The sequence below is a fragment of the Mytilus edulis genome, chromosome 5 (genome assembly GCF_963676685.1).
Source record: "Mytilus edulis chromosome 5, xbMytEdul2.2, whole genome shotgun sequence".
NCBI lineage: Eukaryota > Metazoa > Mollusca > Bivalvia > Mytilida > Mytilidae > Mytilus > Mytilus edulis.
In genome coordinates, this window is record NC_092348.1 from 26052845 (window position 1) to 26065523 (window position 12679).

The window sequence follows — 12679 nt, forward strand, 5'->3', positions numbered from 1 at the left end:
CTTTTGTGGATAGTTGTCTCATTGGCAATCATACCACATCTTCTTTTTTTATATATGGTTTATTTATTGGTCAACTTCGCTTTGAACTATAACAATAAATGAATGCAAGGACTCTTTTTTGCAGTTTTTTTTCGGTTTGCCTAGAACAGATATAAGGGAACATGCATGTCTGGAGGGGTACACGTTCGGAATTTTTTTTCCTAATTTAAAAGTGAACATGCATATAGAAGAAAATATCAATATCTTGAATAATTTCTTTTTATCTTTACCGGTAATTTTTATTTGTGATTTTGTCATACTGAAGCTTTATAAAAGGGAAATACAATGACGACAGCAATATACGGCAATTAAGATTTTATATAATTATAAAAAAAAAAAGATCTGAAACTTGTGAAGTCAGTGAACATTTTACTAGTTGCAGATATAAATCGAAATTCGTATACGTATGATTTCTTGTTCAATTTAGTAAGCAAATACATATTTATAACATATAGCGTGAAACTTGTGTTTTTCCTCAGCAGCTTTCAATTCATCAAACATCGTCTACAACCTTATCTTTGGTATGTGTCTATGATGTTTGTTTTTTGGAACACTCAAGGAATTGTATAGTGATAGTTTCACTAGGAAAATCCTTTGAACATTATTGTCACTGCATGAGCTGGTCAGCTAGTTCCAAAAATAAATGATTCACTAATTTTCACTGAGACAATGAACATTTATTAATTAACTCCTCAACAATCGTCAACATGAAGAAAAACACTATCTAGTTTTTAGTTTTCTTTGTTTCGGGCCTGTTTTGTATTCTGTTGTTTGTTTTTAAAATTTTCCCGTCTTTTACCATAATGGTGTCAGTTTGTCATGTGTCTACAACGAGTTTGACTATATCTACAGTTCTAAACATAATGAAATTCCGTGTATACGTATATACAGAAATAATTCCGTATACATATGTCGAATTTCTTATACACAGAAATAATTATGTATATACAGAAATATTTATGTATACACAGAAAGATAGTAATTCTGTTTATACGGAATTCGATTTATGTATATACGTAAATCGAATTCTGTATATGCAGAAATAATTACGTCTACAGAAATAATTATGTATATACGAAATTCGATTTACGTATATACGAAACAGAATTCGATTTACGTGTAAACAGAATTCGATTTACGTATAGACGTAATTATTTCTGTATATACAGAATTCGATTTACGTATATACATAAATCGAATTCCGTATATACAGAATTACTATCTTTCTGTGTATACATAAATATTTCTGTATATACATAATTATTTCTGTGTATAAGAAATTCGACGTATGTATATACGGAATTATTTCTGTATATACGTAATTCGATTTCTGTGTATACGTAATTATTTCTGTATATACATAAATCGATTTACGTATATACGTAATTATTTTTGTATATTCGTAAATAAAATTATGTATATACATAAATATGTTTGACCCTGAGTGATTCCGCGCAATAACTTTGGCATCTTTTGGGTCTAGGATGAAGTTTAAAATTAAAAAAAAAATGCAGTACAGGATTATTTTGGAGAAAAAAAAAAGACAAGATAAGCACAAACACTTGTCTCAGATTTTTTTTTTATATATACCTTAATATAACACAGGTACATATATTTTTTTACAGACAAGTGCCTGTGAGGGTGAGACACTTTGCCAAAAAAAAATGCAGGTGACAATTAATGTCAAAAAGGTCAGGATAAACTAAAAAAAAAAGAGTGAAGAATAAAAAGGCAGGACAGAAATTACAAGTTATAAAAATACAGGACGTCCTAGCCCCCAATATAATTTAAAAATAAAATAGTAGCACCCTAATTATATTTTTTTCTTTTTTTGCTTGTTAGTTTCTAATGACGGAATAAAAGCATGTCCCCTTCCGGATATTGATATTTGCGTGGCTTTTTATTTATTGTCTCAAATGTGTTTTTAAAATATACAAATTTTCCCACCGGATTAAAAGTTATCAATATACATTGAGGAAAATTTTCCCCGAATTGTTTCTTTTAACATATGTTGAAAACTTTGGTGCAGTTGATTAATTTTAGCTCTTAAAAATGCCGGTAAAGTATCAAGAGAAGAAGTATTATAATTTCCAAATAGACGCGTCACAAAAATTAGGAAAATACACTTTATTATTTATAATATTTGCATTTTCATTGTGGCTTAAAAAATAAAAGACAACAAACAAAAATTACGCTGTAAACCTTTCTATTTCACAGACAAACCTGTGCATTTGTAAAGGTTAATGGTGATGTTGATTACTTTATCAGTACATATTTAATCATTTTAATTGTACAAAATGTATATTTTTCAGCCCAAAGGTAAAACAGGCACTAAAGGACTGAAGCAGATTGAAGAAGAAAATGCATCTACATTAAAGTTCTACTTATATATCATATTAGGTGTAAATGTAAGTTTTATCAACATTTACCTCTCCCTGTAGTTATTTAAGGTGTAGCTATATTCTAGTATTGAATGGATATAACAAGCTTATCTCATATAAATACATGTAGCATATAAAAACAGAAAATTATTTATCGGTATACAACATGTACATGTAGTATAAACCAGTGCCCTTTTACTGACTGCGAACAATGGTGAAGTTGTCAGATTTGAATTCAAATTAGATTGTTTAAAAATCTCTTGAACAACTTTTTTAAAACTTATAAGATGAACCTCTACAGTCTTTGCATCGGAACTAAACACATTTATTCTAAAAACAGTTGTTGGCATGACACGGGTTATGTTCTTCTCATATATGTTATGATGGTATGATACTAAACCCCTAACGGGAAGGATTGTGCCTGATGTTCCTATGATGAAATCATAATCTTTCAGTCAGTTTAATTGAAGTCTGGAGCTGGAATGTCAGTTAACTGCTAGTAGTCTGTTGTTATTTATGTATTATTGTCATTTTGTTTATTTTCTTTGGTTACATCTTCTGACATCAGACTCTGATTTCTCTTGAACTGAATTTTAATGTGCGTATTGTTATGCGTTTACTTTACTACATTGGTAAGAGGTATAGGGGGAGGGTTGAGATCTCACAAACATGTTTAACCCCGCCGCATTTTTGCGCCTGTCCCAAGTCAGGAGCCTCTGGCCTTTGTTAGTCTTGTATTATTTTAATTTTAGTTTCTTGTGTACAATTTGGAAATTAGTATGGTGTTCATTATCACTGGACTAGTATATATTTGTTTAGGGGCCAGCTGAAGGACACCTCCGGGTGCGGGAATTTCTCGCTACATTGAAGACCTGTTGGTGACCCTCTGCTGTTGTTTTTTATTTGGTCGGGTTGTTGTCTCTTTGACACATTCCCCATTTCCATTCTCAATTTTAAGGTCAAATGATTACATTATATTATGTAATCTGATTGACTAACTGTAATCTCACGTTATTCCTTAATCAGCTTCATTTCAAAATTAATTGTAACATTCATGTTGACAAGTGCACAGGTAAATAAAAGAAAAAAACTTGATAGTAATCTGTTTTCATGATCATAGTCAAAAAATGTAATTATAAGTATTGAATGCTTCTTTAAGTAATTTCATAGGGTTGTAAAAGCATTGACCGCACGTGTGCACACATTTTAAGAATGAAGCGCTTCCATGCTTCATACAAAATGTACTTCTGTCAATGCTTTTACATCCCAATGAATTTACAAAAAGAAGCATTAAATTCTGAAATAAAAACTTTAGTTTATTTTTTTCAGCTAACCTACTTTATCTTGCAATGTTTCCTATTCTGGAGTAGTTTTACAGGTGGTATTATAGTAAGTAAATATAATATCTGTCTTGGAATACACTGTTCTACTTCATTAGTTATTAGCACATTTTTTTTATTCAACTTTATTATGCAATACAGTTCAGTATACATACCAAGTGATTGTCCTTAACTGTGTCCGTCTGGTCTTGGTTTCAGTTTCAGTCTAGGGTGAAGGTTGGCACCTGCTAAAACGTTGAAACATTTTAATAGATATAAATCTCTTGCCTTCATTTCTTGAAGGGCGTATATTGTTTATGAAAATTTAAAAGAACTCCCCAATACATGAATGATGATTATACTCCAATTCCAATTCTGAGTGGATGCTATATTGCTGTCATCTTTTTTGTAACACAGAACAAAGTGACATCATATTCAGTCAACAGATTAATAGCACTGACTTAGATGGAGAGAGAACTTTTAGAATCTGTTAGTAACCTCTACAATGCATATCTATAGTTCAATTACAAGTAGGGGTATGCCTAGCACCACAAAGTATGCATTTTTGGGGGAATTACTGCCCTTGTATTGATACAATATCTACTCAGAGGGGGGCGTTGGAAAGCTGTTCTTTTATTCTTACATATTATATGTAAATAAATTTGTCTTGCTTTTTTTTTTCAGACCTTGTCTGTGTTTGCAGTTGCCATAAACTTTGGTTGTTATCAATTTATGTCACACATGGCAGGCAGTAAAATAGATCTTAACATGAGTGAAGGAATGTCAGAGTAAGTTATTAATTTATGTCACACATGATAGGCTAGGCAGTAAAATTTATCTAGATATTGTATGATAGGTTAAATCTCTTCACATTACCAAGAGATACAGCTGAATAGGATCTAACTACATAGTAATTGGAGTATCAGGTGATGTTGGATGTACAATGTATCATTTACAAGACAGCAACCCAACCCAACAATTCCCATAATATTATTCATAACAACTGAAATTACAAGACTTTTGTTTTTCTCCAAGTGGGTCCTTGAGTTTTGATCATTTGTCCTTTTGGAATGCTTGACTGATAATTGTCAAGAAAATTGAGATAGTTTAAAAATACCCAAAGATCATTATGCAACTAAAAAAATATTGTCACCTTTTTATTAGCTCATCTGGTCGTTAACCTTTACAAAAATCTTCTCCTCTGAACCTATTGGGCCAAATTTAACCAGTCTTGGCCACAATCATCATTAGGGTATCTAGTTTAAAAAACGTGTTCGATGACCCAGCCAACCAACCAAGATGGCCACCATGGCTAAAAATAGATCATAGGAGTAAAATGTAGATTAAAAGCAAATCTAACATAGGGGTAAAATTGTTTATCATGTCAAGATCTATCTGCCCTGAAATTTTCGGACAAATCGGACAACCCGTGGTTGGGTTGCTGCCCCTAAATTGGGAATTTTAAGGAAATTCTGCAGGTTTTGGTTATTATCTTGAATATTATTATAGATAGAGATAAACTGTAAACAGCAATAATGTTCAGCAAGGTAAGATCTACAAATTAGTCAAACATGACCAAATTGGTCAATTGACCCCAAAAGGAGTTACTGCGCTTTAAAATCAATTTTTAACAATTTTTGTAAATTTTTGTAATCTTTTACAAAAATCTTACCCCCTGAAACAAGTGAGACAAATATAAATAAAATTTGGCCACAATCATCATGAGGGCATTTAGTTATAAATAAGTATCCGATGACCCTGTCTGCCAACCAACATGGCAGACATGGCTAAAAATAGAACATAGGGGTAAAATGTAGTTTTTGGCTTATATCTCTGTATAACGTGGCATTAATTTATGCATCAATTGTAAATAGTCTCTATTTGTTTTTCTTTACATTATTTGAGAAGTCGTCACTTACTTTTCTATGCATCACTAGTTTTAAATTTCTTCAAACAAACTTTTGCTACAGGTTCATTAACAAGATTAATTTTCAGTAGAAATATTTTTTTGGGGATTTTGTGGGTAAAGATATACCATGAATTAAGTTTCATAAAGAAATATAAATTTTTAGAAGCTTATATTTGTGCAAAAGATAGCCCTTAAAAAAGGTATATTTGAAAGAGCTAATTTTCCCCCCAAATGAGAAATTGATACAAAAGATAATAAAAGAACTCACAGTATGTTACCTAAAATTATTTTTTTTATTTCAGACATGCTAAAGATATTCTTTTATACACATGTATCGTCCAAAGTTTGTCCATTATATCAAACTATTTTTGGCTGATATGGTTATTGGTAAGTATGAGTTTATAATACTTTATTAGATTACTTCTATTGATTATGGCTGCACATATCATTTTATCTCTGTGGCTCAAAAATCAGGGTTGAAATGATAATGATGGGTAAAACCTAAAGATATTGAAGTTTATATATATATACACCAATAAAACAAGGGTAAAAACACAATGTGCTCCAAATGGGAAAGGGCTTTCTACGTTGACTGTTACACATTCAAGAAAAAGATGTATTGTATATCTGTGTGGCCATCTTTATCAAAAACAGGCAATAAGTCATTTTAGCCATTCTAAATTTCCTCTAAGTGACTTCATTTTTAGTTAACTTATGATAATAGGTTCAATATCTGTGCTGCCATCTATGGGGAAAAATTCAAGCCATTAGTAATTCCATTAGGTCATACCTTAAATAATAATGATAAATCAAAACCCAGAACACAATAAACACAATTCTAGAAACTTCAAGTTGCATCTATATTTCAAGTTTAAAACGAATTATAAAGAGAGTTTAAAACAAATTATAAAGAGAGTTCAAAACAAATTATAAAGAGAGTTTAAAACAAATTATAAAGAGTTTTCTTGTGATGTCGTTCAACGGACATATATTTCAATTCTGCGTGTTAACCAGTTATTCCATCTACGGTATTTTGCTCACTTTGAAAGCTTTTAGAAGAAATAAACAAGAATAAATCAAGCAGGTGAGGCCCAGGACAGGGTAAATGCTTTATCTGTTCCTCCATAAATGATCTTTGAAAATGATGAGATGCTTTGAATGAAATATTTTTCTTCTACCATCAAGGTTCACAATACCAAGCAAATTGTGCAAAATAGTCACTTTCCTGTCTGTCACTTTGCTTTTACAACCAACCAAAAACTGAAATCTAGTCACCAGGGTGTCCCTTTCATGATAGGCAATTTTATGATTTTACCAAATTGATGACATAGCAATTTTTCATTTACAAGTAAAAAATTCAAGGACTTTAAACATTTATTTCTTTTAAATTGGGTGAAAACTTCGACTTTACAGATGGGTTCTATGTTATTTCAAAGAAACAACATTCAACAACTTTACTTTGACTTCCAGTATTTGTAATATACTAAAAAGTATAGCTTAGAACACTCAGATTTTTTCTGTGATCTTTTAATCACCCCATGCAACAACTAAGAAATTATGCTGTTCTGATTTAAAATATTTATTGTATGTGGATCCTCACTCTTTCTGAATATCACAACTGCAGATTATATAACATGTTTTGACTACAGTAAATTCAGGAATCAATGTGTGCATTAAATATTGCAAATTACTAATTTCTGTTAAAAATGCAAAATCTATTTATTGCAATTGCAAACATATTGTGGAGAAAGAACGCAACAAAAATTTGAATGCTAATTTCTATTCCGCTAACCTGATATTGTCGCATATTCACATTAATAAAAACTTCACAATAATTTCTGAATTAACAATAAACAATCTTGAGTAGGAAAAAAAGAAAACACTTTTATAAATATGAAAAATAGATTTGAGGTTGTAGGTCAAAGACGAGTAACAAATCAACAGAGAAAAACAGGAAATACCCATGTCAGATATACCCACAATATTTCTTCTCATTAATTTGATATTACTTATAAATATTTATGAATTTTTGTGATGGAATAATAAAAATAACAATCCTCCTTTTTTATGTTACAGATACCAGGTAGAGCTTTTTATTTATTATGGATCAACATACTGGGACCATGGTTCTTTGCTCCAGCTCCAGAACAAGATGAAAAGAAACAGAAAAAGATGGAAAGAAAAATGAAAAGACATTGATACTTCAGCATTTTAGGATTTTTTAAAATTAACAATTTTGACTATTTCTTCATTATTCATATAAATAGAATTAAAATGATTTATGGTCCGCTAAAGGTGAAATAACAACTAACACATATTATGATGATGCAGGCCACAGATGTGACAGTTTATGTTTCAAAATCAATCATATCAAAAGATACATGTATAAAATTTGCATACACTACAATTATAAGTACCAATTATGAATTTAAATATACAATACTTTCATTACAGTCTGAACCAATGAGCATATTATGTAATAATGAAAAGACAAATGTCATCAATTATTGAAATTGAATTTTTTGAAAAGTCAATTAATTTAGAGTTATCTCCCCTTGACTATAAATTTGTTAATAATAGTGTAACATCTCAACTTTTGGGAGCAGATACCGCTCTAATTGTCCTCATTCAAATCAACCATTAAGGAACCTCTTTACAAGGTGGAAGAAGGGGAAGGGGGAGGGGATAAAAATATTTTATGAAATTTAATGTCACCAAATTTCTGTACTTGTTTCTCCTTTGGCAGCAATTTGGAAAAGAGGCTGGATATTAAAACATGTGCTTGAAGTAGTGTCCCCTTCAATTAGAGAATTCCAAAGAGTTTCAAGTCAGATAATCACATATGTCCAAACTTAACTATGTTTTACATATTTCTAAAAATTACAAAACATGATAACACGAGACTGAATACAATAAAAAATTACAGTCTTTATTTGTACCATAAAGTCACCTATGCTGCACATAAGTGTATTTAATTATTCAGGAATTTTTACCATTATTAGTCACTAAATTGCGAAAAAGACCTACATGCTAGTTCAATACATGGGTTTCTCTCCAGGCATCTGTAAGCATATGATAAGTAAATTATGGGAGAATTTTCTTCTGTGCCGACATTGATGTCCAAAATTTGTAATTCTCTTTTATATGACCACAATTCTCCAAGCAGATATTACCATTTTTAAATTATGTAAGACGTTATGACAGTTCTTTTAACTATTCTTGAATTTTGACACAATTTCAAAATAATTTTGAATATTGTAACAATGTTGCAACAATTTTAAAATATTTTTAGACCTTATTGCATGCAATTTTCAAATATTTTTTGATTTATCCATCATTTTCATTTATTTTATAAAGGAGCACTAGCTGTCAAATTCATGTTCATTGATTTGACTCAAATTCTCGTATTTAATTAATAACCATGTAAACCATTTATCCAAATTATAAAAAGTCTAAAATAAATTATTTACAGGGCGTGGGCTCAATAATATGCAGCCTCGTTTCATGCATATTTTAGTTTCGATGCCTTCTAATTAAGTATCAAGTTGACCTCTGAATACCTCCAATCGTCATATAAGCGATATAAACAAAAATATAAATAGAAAGTGACCTTGTGTAAGTGGATTTTTCTAGGTTTGATTAATTTCATATAGATTAAAAATGTATGTTAGTCATCGTTTTTACCCGTATAAGAATGATTTTGTGTGGATCAAATCAGTAAATCAAATGATATACCTTTGTTTCACTTTCAATGTTGACATTCTTTTACCTTTAATAACTTAACACGCACAATGCATGCATTATCTGTCTCTAGCTTAGGGGTTAAATTGAAGTTCACATGACTACAGATTCAAGGAGGTCAAATTATTCACTTGCAAGTGAATAATTCATCATCAATGTTTCTGAGCATATTTTGACAAAATTGAACCATATATATATATTGACGGCTAAAAATGAATTATTATTGCACTATTTCACTTTTTTTTATGATTGAACAAAAAAATCATACTTCAGATTTTTAAAGATCTTGTAGCTAGTGCCCCTTTAATATTACAATAATTTCATTCAGTATAGATAACAAAGACATACATTAATGTTAACATTTAAACTATGCAATTCATATATTCACAAGTATCTAAAAGTATAGATTTGGAAATTGTAAAAATAACCATCTTGTTTTAATTTTTTTATTAAATTTTCAATATTTAATTTATGTTGTTGTAAAATATGTATTTTATAGCTTTAAGCTGTACTTACTGGTACACTATATAATATGGATAAATGTTGGCATACATCTTCCTTATTTAATTTCAATAATTTTTTTTCATATATTTATTTGGGGGATGTATTATACAAAAAATTTATATAGAATTCTTAAAAAAGCATGCAAATGGTTTACAAGACACTGCATGGATAAGAAAAGTTTTGTGAAACAGATGTAAAAAATAAGGGTGTGTTTACGATTCAACATTCTTTGATGAAAACTACATGTACACAATGTACTTAATTTCTAAGCAATGTAAAGATATAATTTGTAAAAATAAGGTAATGATTTATTTTGATTTTCTCACAGGAAATAGTAAGTGACTGAGATTTATTGTTACATAGTGAAAACAGAGTTACTCTCCTTTAATAAGGTGTATTTTAATTTTTTAAAAGATTTTGTGTTAAAATTTCTTTTTACTTACATTTGAACCTATCAACTTATATTGTGGAATATTTTAAAACTTTTTTGGCAATAATAAGATTAAAAAACAATATGGCCAATCACAAATTTGCTTTTCTTTTTGTTTTTAATGAGTTTTGTAAAGACAATAATTAATTTATGATACTTAATTTTTGTACACAAATTAAAATTGTATATTGGGGTATACTGAGGTATACCAGTTAAATATTTGTATGATTTTCAACTGAGAATCAATAAATGTACTACTAAAAATTTGCAAATATGTAAGAGATAGGCATGAATTATGTCTGTATTTGGAAGATAATTTTGATAATGTATTTTTCAATTACAAAGGAGTAAGTAGGTCCTGTAAGACCCCTTTTTGGTCTCAAAATACAGTAGTTTTACAAAACTTTTAAAATGTAAACTTTTAGCTATTTATTGGAAAGTATAATACTTTTGTTATATATATATATATATGTCCTGTTTTTTGACAATACAATGCAAATATATCGGGTTCTAGCATCATTGAGTCATGCTAAATTACTTAATCTTCACAAGTTTAGCATTTGTGTTAAATTTTAGACAGTTCCATCTTAAATGACAGTGGCCGCATTTATGTAAATTCTTAATATTTAAATGTAAGTTGTATTTGATGATGATACATAACATATATAAAGGTTGAGTGTGAACACGGATGTAGCCACTTTCATTATTCTGACAAAAACCATCTGAAAAGTGACATTTTTTTTGTCAGATTTTCATATACTTCAGGAGTTCTTTAACTGCATGCTTTCTCAAATTTACATCAGTAAAAATTGAATAAGTGTTATTTTGTTTTATTTATCCGCATTTGTAGAACAATTTGACAATAGTCCATGTTAACTGTGTTTTTTGTAAGAAATGGATTTCTGTGACATGCGTAAAGTGCTAAATAAAAAAAAAAGTTTACTTTTTTGTGGATTTAGTCTTTGAGAAAACCTTTAAGATTATGCAGCATATTTGTAGAGTGGATGTGAACTGTGTAATTGTTGTAACTTAGATACTATGACATAACATGGAATTTGTGTCCTTCAATATCTCCTAATTTTATTGCATTTGAGCTTATACATTTATTTTCAAACCAAGTCCATTTACTTCTATATCATATCAAATTAATAATCTAACCTTTATCGTTATTCAACAGATTTTCTTGTATGACAAAATTTCCATCAGAAGAACTTGAAGGAATGTATGGTTAGAATAGATACATCATTTAATGATATTAACATTATATATTGTAATAGATTGTAAGCAATATTATGTCCATTGAAGTTGAAATTGATTCAAATAAAACCTTTAAAAAAGTTGTATGCAATTTGTATGCCCAATCTATGATACTGCAAATTAAGAAATTATTGCCTTCATTTATTTTAGTAATTTTTATACGACTGCAAACAAATTGGGATCGTATAATGGTATGATGTCGTTGTCTGCGTCGTCGTCGTCTTCGTCATCTGCGTCGTCCGAAGACACATTTGGTTTCCCGACAATAGCGTTAGTTTACGTGAATGGATCTCTTTTAAATTTTATAAAAAGGTTCAATACCACAAGTAAAAGGTTTGGATTCATTTTGGGGTCTATGGTGTCAACAGTTAAGAATTAAAGGCTCAAAAGGGATCAAAAACAAGCATTTTTGTAGTTTCTAGGCAATAACTTGTGTGTAAGTGTATGGATCTCTCTGATATTGTTCCACAAAGTTCCATATCACAAAAGGAAGGCTAGGATTGAGTTTTGGCGTTATTATCACATTCATGCAGGAATTAGGGGCCATAAAAGGACCAAAAACAAGCATTTTTCTAGTTTCCAAACAATAACTAGTTGTAGTTTACAGTCAATAACTTGTGTTTAAGTATTTAAATCTCTCTGAAGTTATACCACAAGCTTCCTTACTACAAAGGGATGGTTATGGGGGGTTATGGCTTAAATCATTTCGCAATTAAGGGCAAAAAAGGGGGATAAACAAGGGTTTTTCTGGTTAAAGGACAATTTAGACAATTTAAAAGCAGTGTAAGGGAGGTAATCCAATTCAAATTTAAAGAATACTGTTATATTTATGTATAAATTACTTCCTTTACATTGTTTGAAAATTATGTATTAAGAAATGATGATTGTATTGAGATGATTAGCTGTAAAAAAAAAATGAAGTTACTATATATATACACTAATATTTATTTTAACCATGACTATGTCATTTTATATTTTAATATTTTATGATGTTTTTAAATGAGTAGTTATTGTTAAAAACTGCATTAGAAATTTGAATTCAGATTATTTTTGGAATAAGGAAAAGGGGGAGGGGAACAATTTTTAGGGGGGGGGGGGG

The 12679-nt window shown here is 29.8% G+C and overlaps 1 protein-coding gene across 1 annotated transcript; it reads left to right on the forward strand.

Moving 5' to 3' along the window:
* Positions 1 to 1984: 1984 nt before the first annotated feature.
* LOC139523306 (transmembrane protein 208-like) lies at positions 1985 to 11662 on the forward strand. The gene is made up of 6 exons (XM_071317179.1): positions 1985 to 2097; positions 2352 to 2447; positions 3750 to 3809; positions 4424 to 4527; positions 5951 to 6035; positions 7725 to 11662. The coding sequence occupies exons 1-6, from the start codon at positions 2092 to 2094 to the stop codon at positions 7845 to 7847; spliced, it is 474 nt and encodes a 157-aa protein (XP_071173280.1). The 5' UTR covers positions 1985 to 2091; the 3' UTR covers positions 7848 to 11662.
* Positions 11663 to 12679: the final 1017 nt, after the last annotated feature.